The 23,512-nt window shown below is 31.2% G+C and overlaps 3 protein-coding genes across 3 annotated transcripts in view; all 3 read right to left on the reverse strand.

The window, feature by feature from the left end:
- The window catches only part of zfh1 (Zn finger homeodomain 1), a 92,503-nt gene extending 83,223 nt beyond the window's left edge, over positions 1 to 9,280 (reverse strand). Inside the window, exon 1 of the mRNA XM_075733579.1 lies at positions 8,308 to 9,280. Coding sequence (XP_075589694.1) covers positions 8,308 to 8,614 — 307 coding nt within the window. The 5' untranslated portion in view covers positions 8,615 to 9,280. The remainder of the gene's footprint in view (positions 1 to 8,307) is intronic.
- A 9,335-nt stretch (positions 9,281 to 18,615) lies between these two features.
- Positions 18,616 to 20,951, reverse strand: LOC124495400 (uncharacterized). Its single transcript, XM_047058775.2, has 3 exons — positions 20,295 to 20,951; positions 19,921 to 20,220; positions 18,616 to 19,851 (listed from the first exon to the last, which is right to left on the reverse strand). The coding sequence occupies exons 1-3, from the start codon at positions 20,341 to 20,343 to the stop codon at positions 19,268 to 19,270; spliced, it is 933 nt and encodes a 310-aa protein (XP_046914731.1). The 5' UTR covers positions 20,344 to 20,951; the 3' UTR covers positions 18,616 to 19,267.
- Positions 20,952 to 21,006: 55 nt separating this feature from the next.
- Positions 21,007 to 23,405, reverse strand: LOC124496345 (alkylglycerol monooxygenase). Its single transcript, XM_047059862.2, has 5 exons — positions 22,698 to 23,405; positions 22,496 to 22,623; positions 22,071 to 22,326; positions 21,354 to 22,006; positions 21,007 to 21,282 (listed from the first exon to the last, which is right to left on the reverse strand). Exons 1-5 carry the CDS (start codon positions 22,905 to 22,907, stop codon positions 21,036 to 21,038), a joined length of 1,494 nt encoding a protein of 497 aa, XP_046915818.2. The 5' UTR covers positions 22,908 to 23,405; the 3' UTR covers positions 21,007 to 21,035.
- Between the last annotated feature and the right edge of the window lie 107 nt (positions 23,406 to 23,512).

Consider the following 23,512-nt stretch of genomic DNA (forward strand, 5'->3'; position numbering starts at 1 on the left):
AAATGAATTGTAGAAAAAAGAAAAACATTACCTTCCATTATCTTCCCCTTTTTTCCCCCCATTACAAAAAAAATGGAAAGAGAGAGAGAGAGAGAGAGAGAACAAGAAACAAGACATTTTTTTCTGTGGTTTGGTTTGATTTGGTGAAATTTGATCTACAAATCATCAGCAACAACAACAACAGAAACAAAAAACAAGGTGTATGAACCAGAAACAAAAAAAAAAAATTTCATTCGATACCGTCATATATATTTTTTTTGTGTCGCCCAATATTATAATCAAATGATGATGATGATGATAGAAAACCAGAAACAAGAAAAAAAAAATAGTAAAATTCAGAACGATGATAGAAAAATGTTGAGTGAGCAGAAAAATTGTGAATATTTTGTGGACATGAAAAACGAAAACAAAAAATTCTGGCCACCACCACCAACATCATCATTTTCCTACCTTGGTGTGCATGTGTATGACAAACAAATCGATCTATACATGTGAATATAGAAATTAGAAATACAACACCTATTTTTTTTTTCTTCTGAGAAATACAAAACACATACACAGACATCATATATATTTTTTTACGTACATCAAGTAAATAATAATATCCATTCACAATATGTATATATAAAGCACATGTGGAAAAGAAAGAAAATACAAAAAAAACTGTAAAGTGGCCTGAAATGAAATAAAAAAAATTTTCTCGTTCACCAATAGCATACACACACATAGAGAACACACATGTGTATTGAATACGAAATGAGATTCATTATTAACATCATCATCATTTGTGCATCATCATTTTTTTTTCTATTAAAATGCATCAAACATACATACACTTATAGTCTAGAATCTAGATATATGTATGTAGTATTATCATTACCTTTTTGATCATTTAAAATTCTATGCATTCTATGCATTGTGTGTGTGTGTGTGTGAATGGTGAAACTATCAAGAATAAGATCATTGAAGAAGGAAACAGACACAGACACACACGCACACAGAGAAGAATCTACAATACCTGAATTATTTTTATTGCTGATATTTGGGATTTTTTTTGTTTTGTTTTGTTTTGTTTTTCACCACCAACACCCCCAACTGTGTGTGTGTGTGTGTATGTGCCTCATTTCAAAACATTAACTTTGTTTCAAGTTTTGATCATCAACATGAACATCAAACATGATGAGAGCAATCTGTGAGCTGATTATTTTTTCTCTCTTCTCTCTCTCTCTCTCTCTCTCTAACTCTATCTATTTATCTGTCTATTCTTGTCAACCTTTACGTATATATCGTGTCCGTGTTTCTAATGTCTAATGTCTAAAACATATGCACAATATGCAAATCACATCCACCACCACCATCATCATCATCATCATCATCATCACCACCAATTGAGAAAAAAAGATAAAGTTTGTAAAAGAATGAAAAAAACGTGAACATTCATAGTTTCATCATCATCATCATCATCAAAATCATTACAATTTCCCTTTTTCATCATTCATTCATTTAAAATCCTTGGCATCATTTGATGATGCTTGTGTGTATGTGTGTTTATTTGTCTGGTGTGTGTACGTATATATATAATATAATATAAAAGTGGTATATATATTGAGATAAAAAGCAATCAATGTTTACCGTTTTTTTTGCATTGATGAACAAGCATTAGGTACAGTTGAACGGCAAAAGGCAATTAAGTAGAACTAATAATAACAACAACAACAACAACAAAAAATGATAGCAGGAGAAGCAATAATAAAAAACCAATGCGTATCGTTGATGTTGAATTTGAATCCCAAACTGATGATGATGATGATGATAGAGAGAACCCCGTATTTGATTTTTAGTGATCAAAGGTTTTTTTATTTGCTCCTTATATCTACTAATACTAATTCATTCCTGTGAATGAGTAGTGGTGTGTGTATGTGTGTGATTAGCAAGCATGATGATTGAAAATAATTTTGAAAAGAAAAATAAACCAGGTTAACCGTTACATTCATACACACAGGATTGGCAACAACGACAAAGAATGAATTCGATCCATTTCAAACAAAAAAAAAATTTATTTGATCAAATCTAATGATGTGCAATAAATGAGCGTTTTTTTTCGCTGTTGTTGCTGTTGTTGTTGTTTGTTAGCGATAATTGCAAATGGCGTCGTCGTCGTCGTCGAACAACAACAGCAACAGAAAATCTATTGGCGAATTATTTTGGCAAAAATCCAGCCAATTCCATTTGAAAAGGTGTTTTTTATTCGTGTGTGTCTGTGATGAGAAATTTGGCATCAATTCAATTCTGAATGAATTCTGTTTTCGTTTGTGCAATTTAGGTGTATCCCGAGTATAATAAAAAAAGGACAATCGACTCGAAAAAAAAGTGATCATAACATTTGAAATGATGTGTGTGTGTGTGTGTGTGTGTGTGTGGTTTTTGTCGTCGTTTAATTCTGACAACAAAAAAAAACCTTAGGAATCCTACACACACACACACACACACACACACACACGATCTTTTGATTGTCTTTCATTTTCGCTTTTTTTGTTTTACAGTAAACTACTCTCACAGGATGGTTTTTTTTTGGTTTTTTTTGCGTTTCATTTTCGAAATTATTCCCCAAAGGGATGCATAGCACTAAACTCTTATAAAGTCAACAATACCAAAATGATAAACCTCATTTTGAATCTCAAAATGAAACGGTTTTTTATTTGTTGTTTTCGCTGGCTATAGCCAATAATAATAAGACATAGCAATGTGCATTTGAAATGGCCACTAGCCATTGATAAAAACAAAAAACTGGACTAAACTAGATGTTGTTGTTGTTGTTGTTTTGAATATATGAATAACGAAAACAAGAGAGAAAAACAAACGAATAAGGGCATGCTATAATGCTATGTAAATACGAATGATGATGATGATGATGATGATGACCATGGTCACCGTTCGTATATCATCATCTCCAAAAGAAAAAAAAATTCTACAAATGAAAATGGAAATTTATCCTATAGGATAGGTTTTGGTATTGAAAGGCATCATTCTTTCACTCATACACACACACACACATCGTCAACATCAAACAATCAACTTTTTTTCTGTGTTTTTTTGTTTTTTTTTTCGTCCACCATCATAATATTCAAGATAATTAAAGAGAGAATGAATGAAAGACAAAATAAATAGACAAACCAATCATCATGATCATCATCACAAGACGTACGATAAAAAAAAACGTCAATGAAACCTGTAGAGAAAATTTTCGAAAATAAAAAAAAGATAACCAAAATTGATTGATATTGGAAAAGAAACAAAAAAAACAAAGAAAGTAAACATTGCCAATTATCAATATTGATATATAAATAGAAAAAAAACAAAGGCTAAGGTCATTTATAAACAAACAAACAAACAGAAAAACAGAAAAAATTTTCTCCAATTGCCATATACCGTTGTCAGCCAAAATTCAAATAAATATACAAGGTGTATGGTGAATAATAAGTGAGGAGAAAAAGAAGTAGCAACTTAGTCACTACTACTTGGAATGAAGAAAAAAAAACTCCCAATGGACCATCATTTCAGCCAGAAAAAAAACGAAAAACATTTTCTACCGGTATGATCTATTTCAGGTTCATAATGAATAAAAGAATTACAAAACAGCAGCCAGAAAAAAAAGTTTCAAATGAGATGATGATTCTGTGATGAAATGAATGAATCTTCTAGTCTTCAGTAAAAAAAAAACTGATAATAAACATGACTACTATGTTCTAAGTTCAACATATTCTTCCTGGTTTTAGATTAATGTTCATGTGTTGTGATGGTGGTGGTGGTGGTGGTGATGGGGTGGGTGGACGAGGCGAATTTGCTTATCAAATTGAGCCCACCACCTTGATTCATCAAATTCTGGTTTATATGATGATGATGTATGGATATGAAAGAAAAAAAAACAACTTAGAATGATAAGATCCCAAGGGATAAATACACACACACAACTAGAAGCAATCGATTTATAAAAATACTAGCATACTGGAAAACAGAAAAAAAAATGAAAGGTAACCAACTCTAACCATGAATAGAATTGTTTGCCAATCTTTTAGGTTCATTAGATCAAACAATATAAACCGATAGACCGATATATTTGGTGTAACTACCAAAAACCAAACCAAATCAGAAGCAAAGTACAGGAAAAAAATATTGAATCCACTTAGAAAAAAAAATTTACCCAATTTTTTTCCAAGAAAAACAACCACAGAATAATATTCATAGATCTAATGGAATCTCTACAACCGAAAAAAAACATACATACACACACACAAGATGAAGCTTTTATTTGGATAACTCAAAGGTTTTTTTCATCATCATCATTTGTGGATCACACACAAGAATATTCTGTCAATATTGACATTAACGAAGAATGAATGAATAAGTATTGAATATTATTCTACCAGTAAAATAGATAAAAAAAGAGAGAAAATATTGCCAATAAAAATAATAATGACAACCATCATCATCATCATCATCATCATCGATGATCATCGTTGAATGATTGTGATTAATTATTAATCAACCACACACACACACACATACACACAGAGAGATTCAAATAAACAACACAATCGAATCATCGATATTGATAAAAATAAAGGTAATATATAAAAAAAAATGCAACGGTGCAATTTTTCTTTCATTTGATGATCGGTTATTGGATGAAAGAAAAAAAAAATATTGATCGATGGTTTTTCAACAACAACAACAACAACAACAGCAAAAAATATCAATATTTCATCGTAGTCATCTCGGAGACGAAAATTCCGATCATAATTTTTTTTTTACTTAACCGTTGATCATCACCAAGTATCATAGGTCATAATTTTCAAATCTGACAAATGAATGAATGAAAAAGCAAACCTATCAGCGGAAAGGAAAATTCTACCTTCAAATTTTTTTCTTCTTCTTCACACACACACACTATTATATTGAGAGATACGGTAAATTAAACTATGTGACATTCATTACCGTAGTAGTAGTAGCACTCCTGGCAATCATTTTCAGGGAGAGAAAAAAAAATACTCAGCTTCAGGAACAGCCATTATTAACGAAAATTAATGATAACTTTTTACCAATCGAAAAAAAATTTTCATTCTCATTCTCTATTGATATATATATACACACACACACACACAAAAGCAAGGTTTATTGCCATTAATCATCCAATTTACTTGATTCCATGAATCAAAGAATAAAAAAACGAAAGAGGAAACAACGCAAGAGAAATATAAAAAAGGTATATACACGATTACTACTACTATTCTACTCTACTGTGTTATTTCCTGAATGATTTGGAAAATATAATAATAAATGGGTATAGATATAATTAAATATTTCAGAAATGAGTGCAAAAAAAACTGAGAGAAAATGAGCTACACACACATACAATGATGCTTCATCAATTTTGAATTCAAGTGTCAGCATCATATATGGAAATGTGAAAGTAGTGAAAAAAACCCATTGTCATCACAATGGAAAGAAATGAACGAGTATTTTGTATACCCGTCCGGATACGCGTGCAAAGTACGTTCCAGGTAGTTGAATATACCCGTTTTTTGGGGAAAAAAATGGAACAGATTGAAAATGTTCAATATGAATGAATGACTGCAACTCGATATATTCATATATACCTGGAACGGTAAATTTATGAATACTGTGCCCGATTGTCTACATTCAGGATCACAATAAAACTTTAGCTTTGATTGAACACCGGCGTAACAAACAAACAAACCGAAAAACGAAACTGAATGAATAAATCGAAAAAAAAATCATATTCAACACACGTTTTTTTCCCAATTCATATTGTGACAACCACACACGGTCAAAGGTCATAGGATATTCAAAGGGGGTTATATAGCAGCAGTATAAATATAAAAAACGGTCAGCCGAACAGTGAATGTGTGTGTGTGTGTGTGTGTGTGTGTATACCTTCAATAGTATCCTGAATGAATATAAACGGGATACCTAATAAGCTCCAGGATCTCACGTCGTGTGAACACATACATAGCCAATACTAATATATATCTCGGTCGAATCGAATCGAATAGAAATCATAATCATCATGATGATGATCAATCGATAAACGAATTCTAACATCAAAGATTTTTATACCGATTGAATAACGAATTAATCGGTAACAACAACGTGAGACCCGATCAAATGAGCTGATGAATGTGTGTGCATGTGTGTCTGCTTTCTCTCTCTCCTCTCTCTCTGTATGCATATGCCGCTGAACTTTTCATTTCTTTTACTACTCTTGTTTTAATCAGGATACGGGAATCAAATAAATCGGTAACTCAAACAGATGAACAAATAATAAATTTGGTAAAAAGAAACCGTTATATGGATGATCCCCACCTGGACACACACACATACGTGGCACGTGCGACACATGCATTTTGTATACATACGTCGCACGACGAAATAAAAAAAAAAAAAAACTTCATTTCTTTTCATTTGACACATACATACACAAAGGTGATTCACCGTAAATATATGAATGAATTGTACAAAGAATGATGTATGTCGAGTGGCTCGCGTGAATACGCTATCGGATCAATCGTTCGGGACAAGGCCACTAAAATAATTCGTATCGTATTTAACGATGTGCTAGAAATGAAAAAAAAGAGAACAAAACAAAACAAAACAAAAAAAAACCTTAAACATGAAAATGGTCCGAACCAATATAAATCGAAATAGGTATATACCGAAAATTCATTTTGGATCAAATCAGCCGGACCAAATTTGTGTATATATGTGTGTATGTCTGTATGTCAATGCCACCAGCAATGTCATTGCTAATCAAAACGCATTGTACCGTAAGTGTCGCATACGAATACACACGTTTTTCAACAAAAAAAAAAAAAAAAAAAAAACGTAATGAAAGATAAAAGATCACGGGAAAAAAGCTGTTTTGGCTATTTTTTTTTTTTTTTTTTTTTTTGGAAATTTGCCATAAAAAGGGCAGACAGCTTGTAAGGTTTGGTTTGATTGCGAGGATTATTTTCAAATTCAACTCGCTCAATTTGTGTGTGTGTGTGAATAAAATACGTTCGTTAGTATTTATGGCTTGGTTTAGCTTCTGTGTGTGTGATGTGTGAGTGGATGTGAATGAATCATACTTCTTCATCATCAATGAAAAAAAAACACCCAGAAAAAAAATTCGTAATGAACGGATAAAACAAAAATAGCCTGAACAACAACACAAGAATTGGTCAAATTTAATGAATTGAAAGTCTGTGTGTGTGTGTGTACGTGTGCATACCACATATACAGACAGTCAGACAAACATTGAAATAGATCAGATAATTAACAGTGAAACATTTAGAACGACCAAAAAAAAAAAAAAAGTCATGTCAAACTGTTTAAAGGTTGGCCATCTGGAACAATTGTTGGAAGAGAAAAAAAAATTTTCTTCAATTCATTCAATCGTTTACAAATGAAAAACATTCTTATTGTTTATAATATAAACGTTTTTAGGTGTTGAAAAAAAGTGTTGAAATTCACATACTACAACAACAACAATCATCATCATTATCAATGATGACGCTATAGTTTTTGATTTTTTTTGTGTATTTAAATTTTTTTTGTTTGTTTGTTTGTTTGTTTGATAACATTGATTATGATGATGATGATCAATGTCTGTGTTTCATTATGGTATAAACAAAAAAAGACCAAACACTACGTCGTCAAAAAAAAAATTTTATCAAATAGAGGTGTGTGTGTGTGTGTGCATGGTAAAACGGATGAATCAACAACATACATTGCCAACATTAAGGTGATATATATATATATGTTCACATTGAAATTGTCGTTGTTGGTCTAAATTAGTTTGAAAAAAATGAAAAAATAAATCGATAATCGATCAATATTGATGAGATAAATTATCAAATAGAAATGGTTCAATCAACAACAACGAAGACAACGACGACGACAAACAAACACCACCACCACCTTCTATAGGTTGATCCTGTTGTCACCGTGTGTGTGTGTGTGTGTGTGTGTCTGTGTATGTTTGATTTGAAATGAAAAAAAAAAATTCCAATGAAACTCATTTGATAAAATATCACCGACAAAATTAAAAAAAAAAACGATGACGAAGATCATCATTGCATTGGACAAAAAAACAAAAAAAAAAACTCGTCGAGAGAAATTATGCAAAAACAAATAATAAAAACAGAGACAGACAGATACACACACACACACACACCAATTGAATTTATATTAGGGATACAAACAAAAACATTTTTTTTTTCGTTCATTTTTCATTTCAAAACCTACCATTATGCTGTTTTCGTTGACGAGGATTTGCCTGTTTTCGACGTTTTGTTGTTGTTGTTGATGATGATTTCGATAATAATGGTGAAAAACATTGGTGCTGTTGTCGTTGTTGTTGTTGTTGATGATGATCCATTGATAATAATGATGATGGTTGATTATTATTCAAAGATGGCATCGATGATGATGATGATAAAAATCGATGACTAGGTGATATTGAATTTAATAGAAAAGGTGATGACGATGTTGGTGGCGATGATGATGATGATGATGAGCAATAGGAATCACAATGTGGAACTTGTGCCATCATTATTCATTCATTCATTTAATTAATAAATTAATTAATTAACAGGAGAAAAAAATCAATGATACAATGTGAATGTTGAAAACTTGAAAAAAAAAATTTTTTTTCATGCACAAAAAAAACGATGTAAACAATTCTTGGAATCAGAATCACACACCTACACACATACACACAAATCATCAGGAATTTAATTTGAAAATAAAAAAAAATTGGACGCCACACCTTTACAAATCACACACACACACACACACACACAAAAAGAGTTTTTTCAGAAGAAAAAAAAAATTTTTTCCACAACACAGGAATGATAATAATGATGATAGGTATAGATAGATTGATTGATTGATTAATGTTGATATTGAACACTGAAACTATGATCGATTGCTATGAAAACATGCATTCATATTGGCCACTAGATAGATTTAATTGTCATTTGATGATGTTGGATGAATGTTATGCATTACGTTATATTTGTTGATGATGCTTCTATCCATTGTTTTTATTCAGTTCACATCATATATATCATCAATCGACAACATTAAATTTCATTTTCATTTTTGATATTGTTTTTCATTCAGAATAGGATTTGGCACTGGAAATGTTTAGTGTTTGTGTTTATGGTGCGATGAATGGTGATCAACCAAACGACATCGACATCAACATCATCATCATCATCGTGAGGATCAGAGTATCTGGTACCGTTATACTTTAAAATGATTTTTTTTTTTTGGGTGGTGTTGATGATCATGATGATGGTGGTGGTGGTGGTGGTGGTATACTTTAAACAACACCAAATTGCATTCTAACGTAGTAATGAACAATTTGAATATACAAAGTTTTTCAAACTACGACAACACACACACACACCACCAACTACAACAACAACGATTTATATATATAAAACATGACTAACTCTAACAGATATCCACCACCACCATTACCAAATGTTCAACAAGCGTTCAACAGCCAGACCATGGATCCATATATACACACACACACACACACAAAAAAAAAGACAAAGAGAGGATGAATACTTCTGAACTGAAATAATCTGGTTGATGATAATCAGTGAGTGGTATTGTTAATTCAGCAGAGAGAAAAAGAGAGAGAGAGAGCGATAGAGTGAGAAAAAGGCCGAAACGATGATTGTCGGTGATGATGATCCCACCTATCCATCGTTGTTTACCGCTGCCAAACATGATGATGATGATAATGATGATTATTATATGATATTTTGATTTTGCCAAATTCAGGATCCGAATTCAATTTGAATTATTCAAACAATATGAAAGATTTTTTTTTTGTCAAGTATTCAAAAGGTTCATCGTTCATTTATTCATTCATTCATACAGATAAATTCCCAAAATTAGAAAAAAAGGGTACGAATGGACGAATCAAAATCTAAAAAAAATTTTTTTTTGTTCATTTCATTATATGGAAAATAATTTGCAACATCATTTTTTTCAGCATTTTTTTTTCGTTGTTGTTGTTGTTGTTGTTGTTCTCTTTGTTTGTTTCACAATTATCATAATCAATCAATCAAATTGATATCAATCAAAAATTTGAAATCCATTAGCTGAAAAAAAAACACAAGGGCCATTGATGTGTGCGTTTGATGATGACGATGATCGACCTGTATGTTTGGTGTGTGCGTTTGTGATAAAAAAAAAATGAAATTTATGAAATGTTTAAATGATTGATAATAAACAGCTATATATTTCTATTTTCTTAACAGAAAAAAAGTTGAATAAAAGGACTTTGAAATGACGATGATGATGATGATAACACCTTGATGATAATGGCAAGAATTTGATCATGATACAAAAATATTCCAATTATATTCAGCGGGATTTGCCTGCCATCTGTCGTCCAATGATGGCAAATGTTTTTGTTTCCGTTAATTTTTGTCTTTTTTTTTTTTTTTCTTCTCATCTCTCTCTCTCTCAACCATTCAAATGATTCAAGGCTAAATCCTATGACTTTAAGAATCACTTTGATCATGAAAGAAGAAAAAAATAATCAGAATTCTTCGCCTCATCTTTTTTTTTTCACCACCATTTGAAATTGCAAAAAAAAACCTCAAGATTCAAGACCTGGATGGATTGTATTATAAAAATATCGTTTAAATCTGATGATTCTAGTGAAGAATCAAACTGGCCTGGAATGAAAGTGAGTTTTTTTTTGTTTCTTTCGTTGTTGCTGCTGCTGAAAATGGACCACAGCCACCGAAACCGATCATCATCATCAACATTATTATGAGGGAAAATTCTACGTTCATCCAAAAAACATTTGATCGTCGTCAATGTTTTTTTTTTGTTACCGTCATACACACACACACACACACATATACATTCATTCACTTTTAAATTGCCTATTCTTATGCAAATAAACCTGGATAGTAAAAGTAAAAAAAAAAAAAAATTGACTTGTGCTTTTTGTTTGTTTGATGGTGGTGGTGGTTGTGATGGTCGTGGGTGTTAAAATGAACAATCTTCTTTTACGAATAATAAAAAAAAATATTCAGTAACGGTCTACCAAACACAAACGACAACGACGGTAAGATTTTTTTTTATTTGGGGGGTACAGGGCTGTTTGAGAATGAAATTGTTTGATGTTTGAGAATTCAGTGTGTGTATGTGTGTGATGGCGACATTTTCATCGTCGTCAACGACAATTTCACAATGTTTATAATAATAATAATAATAATGTGTGTGTGTGCGTGTGTACATTGATGTTTCCTACAGAATCACATCAAGAATTAGAAAAGTGAAAGAATAGAAAAAAAATCAAAGAAATAAGTGTTCCAGGAACACACACACACACACACGGTAGCTTGTCTTTTACACATTTTTTTTCTAGTTGACTTTTTTTTTCCTGTTTTTTTTCGTGTGTAACACACAATTTTCAACCTGAAAATTTAATGGCATTTTTTTCTACTTCTTCAATTCTTTGGTGGCCATATATTATTTTTTTTTCAGTGCAAAACAACAATGGCGCCTCAACAACAAACGACTATGACTACACTGTGTTCTCACTATACGGGGATTTTAATTGAATCGACACAATAATATAAACACATAAAGAAAATGAATTGAGTTGAATTGAATTGAATTAAATTCTGGTCTTTGGGTATTACTATGGCCATGATGATGACATTTACCATTCTTTTAAACGACAAGTTTTGTGTTTTATTTTAATATCACTTAAGACACACGCACACACAAACAGGTTCCAGAAATTCTTTCTGGAATATAAAATGTAAAGTAAACAGCCAGAATCTACAAATAATTCAAATAGTAAAATTTGGAACATTGACATCAAAGATTTCATAAACGGAATTTACGCGCGGAATCAGAAAAAAAAATGATGATGATGATGATAATAATAATTTAATGACAATTATGTGCCACATACATATATATATATGTTTGACGTTGACACTAATAATAACCATCATCATCATCATCATCATCATTATTATTCATTCATTCACAGGAAATTACCGGAAAAAGTGATGCTAGATGTGTGTGTGTGTGTGTGTGTGTGTGTGTGTGGATAAAAAAAAAGAATACCGAATAACCTTTGGCTTGAAATGAATGAATACGAGTCAATCAATCATCAACACACAAAACACACACCAATGGATAATGATTATCGAGCCAGCCACATTTCCTTTTGTTAGTGTGTGAGAGAAAAAGGTTCCCGCAAGCATCCATTCCTCTGTACATTTATCCTGGTAATGATTATTGTTATGATTTTGATTCCGAAAAAAATTCTACCATTATGAGATATCAGGAATAATAGTGAAAAAAAACCTGAAGGCCAACAACAATCTACGGAATGGAAAGTCAATTACAAAATTGTACATCCTGGTGCTCGTTTTTTATTTTTATTATTATTATTATTCTCGGAGAAGATTAATCATTTTGACCCGAAACACAATGGACATTATTTCGTTCAAGGCGTTTTTCTTTCTTTTTTTTTGGATCGAGTAGATAATTTTATGTTGGATCAAGTTTTTGAATCGAATCGACCAACCAACCAAAAAAAAAAAAAAAAACGACTGAACTCGACTTACCTAATCACCTCTATAGAACATCATCATCATCATCAACATTGAATGGACGTCGTCGTTTGTCACATTCAATTCAATCAAGTTTGATTCACTGATTTTTACTTTCTTTTTGGCAGGAGAGTTTCATTTTCTCTCTCTCTCTCTTTGTTTTGTTAGTTAATCCTACCAAACGACCGATTGATAGAACGAGCAAACGAAATTTTAGCAATTAAGCTCTTATCTTTCGAATACTGGCTGTTTTCATTTGGGTTTAATTTTTTTTCTCTTTGCTTTCTTTCTTGTTCGTCCATTGGTTCAAATATTTCATTTCGTTTACACACACAGTCATAAGCAACAAAAAAAAAACTTTTCCAATAGTCAAAGAATGACATTTTTTTTTTGGATTGTCCAAAGAAGAAAAAAAAGGTCTTTTTAGCCATTCATTCATTCAATTCAATTCAATTCTGTTAATTCGTTCATTCATTCAAACTTGATTCCCGTTCTCTTATCTCTTGTATTTCGTTTCCCTCCCCCGATTAAGGTAAATTCAAATATAGAGTGAGAAAGAACTCGTAGCCGTAGTCAAAAAAAAATCGATCGGTAACCATGTGTATAAAAATGAACGAAAGAATCCGATTCTGTAGTTTCATGGTTCACAATGAATCAAAAAAAAAGAATGAATGAATGAAAGAGAAAAAAGTTTACTTTTTCATTGTTTTTATCAACAAAAATAAAGGCTAAAGAAATAAAAGAATAGAAAATTGGGTCATAAATCAAATTCTTAAATTAGCAGACACACATACACACACACACAGAGAGAGAGAATAAAAGCAGGACAGCCAAAAGTTAATGGACATTTTGTTCGGTGAAAAAAAATTCTGTTCATTTGAAATTCTTATTCAAAATTTTTGTTAAAATTTTTTTTTTCATTTTCATTTTCCACAGAATCATCATTACATTGGAAAATGAATGGTGAATAATAATCAAAAAAAAAAAAAAAAAAAACTGTTCACTGTTGGATACCATTGGCTGCCATCATTATCAACCAGAAATTCCAGTTAAATATCAACAATTAATTGAATTGAATTAAATCCAATGGAATATAATAATAATAATAATAACCAGAAACCAGAATTTTTTTTTGCATTTATATTTGAATCGATTTTCAGCTCGATCGATTGATTCTCACATCACAGAGAGAGAGAGAGAGGTTTTCCAACAAAAACAAGCTCAGGTGTGTGTGTGTGCGTTATTGCTATTTGGATTCGATCGTTTTATTTGTTCAATCAGCGAAAATAAAAACGTGCAGAGAAAAAAATCTGGTAATATAATACTCGATATAAATTGGATCGATGGATCCATTTTCTCATTAGCTCAGTTCATTGCTTATTGTGTGTGCATGTGTGTGTGTTTCAAATAAATTCTGCTCAAATTAAACTGCCGTGAATGGCAATAAAATAAAATCAGAAAAAAAAGTAGAAAACGGGCAGTTCATGATAATAAATGCAAGGGGATGTCATGTTTGTTTTTGTTGTTGTTGGTTGTTGTTGTTGATATTGTTGGAACAACCGTAACACTAAAATTGCATTGCATTTCATGTGTGTGCAAGATTTTGTCGAGCTCATCACATGCATAGACACGCGATCCATGTTTTTTTTGTTTTGTTTTGTTTGTAGTGTCGATCAGTCATTGATTTTCTTTTTTTTGGTGCATTTTTTTTGGCAACCAGAAAAAAAATCATCATCATCATCCGCATCAATGAAACACATCTATCTTTGGTCATGATTGGAACGCACACACACACACAGAGACCAGACCTGTGCATATTCAGCATCTATTACATTAAATAGATATAGCAAACACATCACACATCTAATAATGAAATTCTCCTGCATGGCTCCTGTACACACACACACCAGTTTTGTGAGATTACCCGAATGATTGTTAATTACTTTTATAGCCTTGAATAAATGAATGAATGAATAAACGAACTAACGGGTATAGTTTGGTAATGAATCTAAACGAATCATCATCATCATCATCATTAAAACCTTCACTCTCTGTTCACATGTTTGAAATTTGATGGTTGGAATCGATTTTTTTTTGCATTCATCCGATTCATTCGATTCGTGATAATGATGATGATGATGATTCTTTTTTTCCACCGTTTCAATTAAAAGAAAAAATTTTTCTTCAGAAAAAAAACCTGATGTACAAAAAAAAAAAAAAAATAGTCATTATTATACACACCTATGTAGTATGTGTATCTATTATTGGTTTATCATGGTGAATGGAATCAAAACGGATGTGTCATTCGATTGTAACAACACGACGACAAAAAATTGACTACTTCCGATTATAGAATATTGAAGATGAACCAATCAGTCACATACACAGACCAGTATCAATTTGATCAAAAAAAAATAGTAACCCTTTCTTTCTACTTGTCTACTTGACTACTACTACCACCACCACCGTATATACGAAGATGATAATTAGATTGACAATCTAAATCTATATTTTTATTTTCATTTCATCAAAAGTAAAGTTTTCTTTTGTGTGTGTGTGTGTGTGTATGTGTGAAACAAAAGAAAAGAAAAAAAGATGATGATGAGGATGAAAATTAATAGGTTAAAAGTTTTCTAGCCAAAAAAACAACAACAACAACGACGATGACGACGACGACGACAATGATGAAATAAACTCATTTGAGATTTTTGTTTTCTTTTTTTTTCATCAAGAATGATAATGATAATAATTAACACCAGCAGTATCAGCAGCAGCAGCATGAGTATTGAAACATGTCATATCACTTTTTTTTTATTCGTATAACGGTAACAACACTGGATGAACCAATCTAATAATAATAATAATAAAAAAGGGGCCAAAAATCAGCTCAAAAGGTTCGTCCATTTATGGAAAAACTGTTTCTTTTTTTTTGTTAGCTTTTATGCATGTACAATGTAGATGAATAAAACTGGGAAACAATAAAGAATTTTGAGATGAAAAGAATATTCTTAAATTAGATCACGCTTAATTGCCTTTTGATACTTTTTTTCTCTCTCTCTCACTCTCTTTTGGAACGTAACTTTTTTGTTTTGTTTTTTTATTGTTTCAAGAATCAACACACACACATATAAAGTAATATTATACTCACCTCGATTCTATTTAAATTAATGCAAATGATTTATCTATTTTCATGTTCAATAATTGTGAATCTTCTTCAAGCACAACCAACCTCCATGATGATGATGATGATGGTGATGATCTTATGAGTCGTCCAGGAGAATGAATAAAAAGGTTGATGGCGCTTTAGATTTTTATTTGAACTTTTTTTTCTTTCTCTCACTCTCTCTCTCTCTCTTCTTACTCTATGCCGCGGGGATGTATAATCAGTGAAAAAAAACGAATGAGTCAGTGTGTGTGTGATAGTGAATTTGAATTTGCAAATTTAATCAATTTTAATTGAATTTTAAAGATTTTTTCTTCTCTTTCTTTTTTTCTTTTTTTTTTTGGATTCGGTTCTAATCAAATATTCAAATGTACTTTTTTTCAGATGCTACTGCTGCTGCTGTTGTTATTCAATATCATTTGAAAATACAAACATTATCATGAGTAGAATTTGGATGAAAATTCAAATACTTAAACACTCACGGGTATCTGTGTGTGTGTGTGTATGTTCGATGTACCGTTAAATTATCGGGACATCTATTTTAATCGCTAATTCTGATACGCTGTTATTTTGTTTTGGGGAGGTTGTTATCGTCTCACCGTTTGTTTTTTGTTTTTTTTTCTTTTTTTTTCGGTCATTAATTATTTCGATGGCTGTGAATGCCACTAATGCCGCTGGTGGATTTCTGGATACAGATTCCAGATAACCAAATTCGCTCAATTTTTCAATTTTCATTCGTCAATTAAAACCGGACTCACAAGAAACAAAAAACAAAAAAAACTGAATCGAGAATGAGCATTTTACCTTAATTTAGAAACAAACTGGATATCCGGTGGTATGACGCTTAGGGATTTGTGAATCTTTTTCATATTTCTCTTTTCACCCATTATGGTGAGAGTGGTTCTTTTTTATTTTGTGGGTATATATGCTATTTTCTATTCTATTCACCAATTCAAATACAAAATCTCTATTGAAATGATTTATTTCTCAACCATATACCATTCTTGTGTTTCTTTTTTTTCCATCTCTCTCTCTCTCTATTCGTTCACCAAATGCATGATTAGCTTTCATTTTTTTTCCACAATGTCAAGCTATACTATGTCCGTCATATATATATATATAAATGAAATTAATTCACATTAGGGTTTCAATTTCATTGAATTCGATTGAAAATGACATTGTGTGTGCATGTATGTGTGTGTGTCGATTATTTCAATTTCCAAGTTTGTTGTTGTTGTTGTTGTTGTTGCTGCTGCATTGTAATAATATTGGAGGAAGACGACATGATGACGAATAATTTTATTTTTTCTTTTTTTTTTTTTTTTTTTGGTTTCCATGAGATTAGCCTAACTAATCTAGGATTGTTGTTTGTGATCCAAATACTTTTGCTTGCATACACAAAAGAAAGCGATGGAGAGACAAACATTTGGTTTCGGTGATTGAATGAAAATAATGTATTGGAATTTTGGTTAATAAAAATTTTCTCTTTTTTTTTGTTTCTTGCTACACCGAAATGAATGTGCAAAAAAAAACCAATTAGATTTTCAAAGATTTCGGGAACGAAACAGCAAAAAAAAAAAAAAATTTTTTTGGAATAAATAATAAATCATATAGAGTAATTAAATTGGTGGTTTTGTCATTTCCAGATCGTGTTTTTTCTCTTTATAGATCTCCCATCGACATAATAATAATAATAATAATTTTCAGTTTAATCCACCACCCTTGAAAATTGAATTTGTTTGTTTGATAAATATATTATCTACTATTCTATGACGCTTGTCTACTATTCTATGACGCTTGTTTGTCGGTAACTGCAACTTTTACACTCGCCAAGTGCTTGCACTGTGTACTGGCACTGTGTATTAACTTGGCATTTGATGCGGGGAAGCCGAGCTGGACATTCCTACTTATTTTCAGTACAAACATAACTATTTAGTATAAGCTACTCAGTGTGTGTTGTGTGTGTGTGTCTGAGCATGCGGGAAAACTTTTGAATGCCGCTGAACAGTTCGTCCAGCTCAGAAGTAGAAGTCGCTTCCAAAGAAACGCATTCTGTGGTATGTAGCTTTGACAAAGCTTTTTTTCATTGTTCATTCAATAGTACATAGAAAGAGTTCGAATTCGAATTTTTCGAATTGATTATTGTGATAATACATGTGGCACGTGATTTTCATTTTGTGTGCCTGTGTGAGTGTGTATTTGATGATAAAAAATCCCGTGATCTATGATCTACTCATAAGTTATTTCGGACCTGATTATACCTAAAATTAAATCATTTAAAATAAAGAAAATGGAGCATTTACATATTACAGAAAGCCACAGCGGTTGACGATTCAATGTTGAGTGTCTTCATGCGATGAACCCACAGGATCTATCGTGGATATGTTTCTCAATTTACCACAAATGCTCAATGGCACATTTGTAAATAGAAGCATTGAAGCTCGAATAATAATATGATTCATTTTGCAGCAAAACGATCGAGATCTTAAGCTACCATTTAAATTGGTTCGTGGACGATTTCCTGTCGTATTGGCTTTTGCTCTGACAATTAATTAATGTTTTAAGGAAAATCTTTCGAATAAAATAATAATTAATGCATTGCACAAGTTATGCTGACCCTTACCAAACCGAAGGCCGGAAGCAAAATTGAATTTTTTTGTTTATCCATGCTAAAAAAAAATTGAAATAGCCGCCAATATATCAGCCCCGCAGGGCCAGACCAGGACAGGCGCGATTACATATTAATGTCATTATTATGAAACACGTTACGCCATCTATCCATTTATAAGTAAAGGAAAAAAAAAATTTTTAATTTTTTTTTTACAACTAAAAATCAAGGAATGATGATTATTTAAAAATGAAATGACAAAAAACAAAACAAAAAAATATGAATTGAGCATCAATCGTATATTAATAATGCAAATACCTGTTCATGTGACAATATAGTATAGTATATGTGTGGATGTGTATGTGTTTGTGTGTGTTTAAAATATTTTTTTTTTGTTTAAAAAAAAACGAAAGACAATGAATAAATGAATATATAGAATGAGTAAAAGGGGTGTTTTTGTAACTAGCCATCCAAGCAAAAATAAAAATAAAACACAGATATTATACAGAGAGAAAAAAAAAGAGAAAGAGAGATAAAGAATTTAACAGGTGGATGAAGATGGAATGATTAGTTAAAAAAGGAAAAAAATTGCCAAAGTGAATAATGAGTAATAAGGGTTTTTCTCTCTCTTTCTCTCTCAAACACATACATACTTATCTCCTCAGAGAGTAAAGATATGTTGCCGGATTTTTTTTTGTGGAAAGTTGATTTGTCTGAATGTCGCAGTTTTTTTTTGACTAAAAAATGTTTTTTCAAAATATTCATATGTAAATAAATTAGATTTTTTGTTTTGTTTTTAGAGTGCTTTTCAAATTCCGATGATGATCACGACTTGGTGGCAGCCATCACCGTACAGAATCCTATCGTTGTTTGTTGCACTTGTTGTTGTTGTTGTTGCTGCTGCTGCTGCTGTTGTTGGTCCATAAAAGTATTGTTGTTGTTGTTATTATTATTATTATTTGTAGGTGATTCATTAACAATTGAATCATGATATTCTTTGATAGCATCTTCATATCTTGGTGGTGGATCATCATACATTAATGAATCATATTTAGATGATGTTGAATGACTATCCGATCGTAATAATGGTGCTGGTGGATTTGTTATAGCCAGATCAGAATCGGATAAATCATTATGTGAATTATTATTCATTCTTGAACTGCCAGCTAAATTCGTATGATCATCATAATGATTATGATGATGATGAGGAAGATGATGATGATGATGATTTAATGTTTGTCGTCTTTCGGATGCATATCGATCAATATGATCAACACTGACTGATAATTCTGGTTGACGTCGAAAATTGTGACAAATAATTCCACAGCCACAGAATATACCTATACAGGCAATGAGTATGATTGCTGTCATCGGAAACAATGGTGTTGACTTTTTTGGTTTTTTCACATCTTTTTTTCAGTGGAAAAAATAAACAGTCAAAATGTCATTTTTAGTATTAATAAATGACTAATACTTACAAAGAATGCACTTTTTCTGTTCACTATCGTAGATATGACTTTTTTTGCATTCACAAATCGGACTTCTTCGATTTGTATCGCAAAATGAATTTTCATCTTTAAACCTACAAACATTATCATTTTCACATGGTTTACCAGGATATTGTGTTTCAACACATTGATGATGGCTAACTGGTACATAACCATCTTTACAACGGCAACGATTATTATTATCACAGTATGCATGTTGGATGGGCACCATAAAAGAATTCAAACACATACTAAAATTGCATTGTTGATCCAGATGAGCTGCTGTAAATTCTATTCAATCAAAATAAAAAAAAAATAAAATAAAGTCAATTTGATGATTCAAAATAAAAAAATTTACAACTTACTTATGAATAAATAAAAGGCGCTTGAAAGCGACCAAAAATTCAGATTCATTTTGTTAATTTTATTCTTTGTATTCTTGATTTATTGATACATTCGTTTTTGGTATTTAAATTGATTTTCTATATATAAAACTATAAAGAATAACGTACACACACACAGACACACAATATACGATGATTAATCAATGATCAATGATGATCTGATTGCAATAAAGATGAAATCAATGTCCTTGGTATTTTATTTTTTGATTACAAATGGGAATTGAATGGTAAAGTTGTACTTGTGAACAGGATCGATGATCAGCTGTTGTTGTTGTTGTTGTTATTATTGCTACTGAAATCAGTTATGACCATAACTTTTTTTTTGTAACCAAATCAAATAGATATTTTGTATCGAAGATAAAATAGAATCCAAAAAAAAAAAACAAAACAAATCGAACCTAAAACAAACGCAATTAAACATTGTATATTATATTGTTGATGATGACAATCAATGAGTCACACACACACACACACACAGAGAGAGATCCACTAATCATTAGATTCATACACACACACACACAGGCTGTATACTATCAAACTATGCTGCTAGTATTGTATCCAATATTGAATATTTGGCTAAAAAGTATCCCGTTACATTTCAGTGGATTGTCCGTACATAAATAACATGATGATGATCATATACATTTTTTTTTTGAATTTATAAAATTTTTAATAATATCAAGTTTCATGGATAATACATCTTTAATTTACATGTAATTTAGTTTGTTTCAATTGCCATTTTAAATGATCAAATAAATGGATAGCCATACGAATAAATTCATACAATGTACAGATCATAATGGAAATCATGTACGTCATACGAAATGTCCAAATAATGGATGATTGATAGGATGTGTCCATTTCTTTGACACTAGTCAATGGTATAAGATATTTTTCAAACATCAAAAATACTGCACAACGAACCAATTCCATTCGAATGGCTTTTTCTCTATACACAGTTGAGGAATGAGAAAAAAAAACTTAAAGAAGAAAATTACAAAATTTAAAAATGTTACCCACTTATTTTCCAACCACGATCCGATGGTTGTAAATGTAGCCAATATACAAACGACACCCAAAAAGATGTTCAACTGTGTAAGTTGATTTGATTTTGTACTCAATTCATGATAGAAAATGACAATAATAACTGTATGGCAAATAGCATAAATTTTTTTCCAAAACGAAATCTTTGGATTCCAATATTCAACTGGTTGTTTAATATCCGGAATTTCATCAATATAACCAAGTCTTGGTTTTCCTGGTGACCAACCAGGTCCTTTGAATGGTATACAAAATTTATTCCATATACCTGGAGTATGTCGAATATTATGATACATTGTGATCCATGTATGAAATTGTAAATAAAATGGATCATAACTTTCAACCGGATGTACTAGACCATATACAGGTGGTTCCTGTGGATCTTCATCTTGATATGTATCGAATAATTTATCCCAAAAAATGAATAATGCACCATAGTTTTTATCAATATATTTTCGATTACGTGCATGATGAACACGATGATGTGATGGACAATTGAAAATGAGTTCCAAATAACCCAATGATTTAATGGCTTCCGTATGAATCCATAGCATATACAATTCAGTTAGTTGTAAATGTACAAGAAATGTTTGTGGTGGTATGCCAATCACAGCCATCGGTACATAAGTTATCTGTATACATAAAGATATGATATTTTAGATGAGTTTAACAACAAAATTTTTTTTTTCGACTTACCCAAGCTGTAAATGGTTGAAGAACAGCTTGCCGTAAAGCAGCAACAAGTGTAAAATCTTCACCACTATGATGAGCCTGATGAATAGCCCATATGAAATTGATTTCATGTGCTAATCTATGTGCCCAATAAAAACCAAAATCAACAAGAAGAAAACAATATAACCATGTGGCCAATGAATTCCATGGTAATGTTGTCAAACGAAAATGTTCAAATACAAGACAATAGCAAAATACTTCAAGACTTCGAATATGAATCCTATAATAATAATGATAAAAATCGATAAAGTGATAAATTTTTTTTTCTGTCCACTCGACTTTTGTTGATAAATTCAATTCAAAATGATGACAAATTGACCACACAATTTGTCCATTACATTGTAACGAGTTTGAAATAATTGAAAAAACAAACAAACAAACAAACAAACCTGAAACAATCCTGCACTAGGCCACTTGATATTGATGCAATTGAATCATTTAATCGTAGAATAGATTTACCACTAAAGAATCTTATTAAATTCTCAATAAATGCAAGAAATATGAAAACAGGAAACATCTACATTCAAAAAAAAAAAAAAGATCAACAGTAAATTAATACATTCATTCACAATGATTGCCTGGATCACTTACTTCAGAAACATATCGTGGAACATTCATATCCGGAAACATTGTTTCATATGGATTGGCTAGATAGAAAAAATATCGACTATTAGTGATTAATTGCCAGAAATTCTGGCTAAACATTTCAAACATTGTCGCTGTTGCTGTTGCTGTTGCCGCCATTATTATCATCATCATCATCAAATGCCAAATGATGAAAACAAAATGAATAAAAGACATGGATCATTTCTATTCGATGGCCACGATAATATTGTTGATCGTTGTCGTTTTTTTTTATTTAGTATGGTCAAAAAAAATTTTCTGCATCTTCTTCTTCTTCTTCTTTTTGTTCTTGTTGATTGTAGCAACATTATGGCAATTAAAACAATAAAAAAAATTGAGAAATTTTCTCTTCATCTTCTTAAACCGAAAAAAAAGAAAAGCAAAAAAAAAAAAAAAGTTCCAAAAATGATGAATCCACATTTCAAATGGACGAAATTATGCGAAAAAAAAACAAAAGAGCATCCAATGTTCATCAAAAAAAAAAAACAAAAAAAAATCCGTTTTTCGTAAATGGCTCTATTCGTGGGATTTATCCGCATCACAATCACAATCATCATCGTCATGATCATCATCAACATTTCCCGCTGTGTAATAATTAACATAATTGTGTGTGTGTGTGTGTGTGTCCATATATATATTGGCCAGATGTAATCAAGCACTATAGTATAATAAAACACATTCAACATGGATCAACAGTCAGTCATCGTCATCATATATGACTAATAATAATTTTACTACTTTGAAATAAATAAAAACAACACAGAAATGAAAAAAAAAGACAA

Source organism: Dermatophagoides farinae, chromosome 8 (assembly GCF_024713945.1).
Source record: "Dermatophagoides farinae isolate YC_2012a chromosome 8, ASM2471394v1, whole genome shotgun sequence".
NCBI lineage: Eukaryota > Metazoa > Arthropoda > Arachnida > Sarcoptiformes > Pyroglyphidae > Dermatophagoides > Dermatophagoides farinae.

Excerpts from the sequence above, each read along its gene's own strand:
- LOC124495400 (XM_047058775.2), bottom strand. The coding sequence starts at position 20,343 with ATGAATCTGAATTTTTGGTCGCTTTCAAGCGCCTTTTATTTATTCATA. Across the intron at positions 20,221-20,294 it reads CGCCTTTTATTTATTCATAA|AATTTACAGCAGCTCATCTG; the intron begins GTAAGTTGTAAA and ends TTGATTGAATAG. Across the intron at positions 19,852-19,920 it reads ACAGAAAAAGTGCATTCTTT|ATGTGAAAAAACCAAAAAAG; the intron begins GTAAGTATTAGT and ends ACTGAAAAAAAG.
- LOC124496345 (XM_047059862.2), bottom strand. The coding sequence starts at position 22,907 with ATGTCTTTTATTCATTTTGTTTTCATCATTTGGCATTTGATGATGATG. Across the intron at positions 22,624-22,697 it reads TTCCACGATATGTTTCTGAA|ATGTTTCCTGTTTTCATATT; the intron begins GTAAGTGATCCA and ends TTTTGAATGTAG. Across the intron at positions 22,007-22,070 it reads TTCAACCATTTACAGCTTGG|ATAACTTATGTACCGATGGC; the intron begins GTAAGTCGAAAA and ends TTATGTATACAG.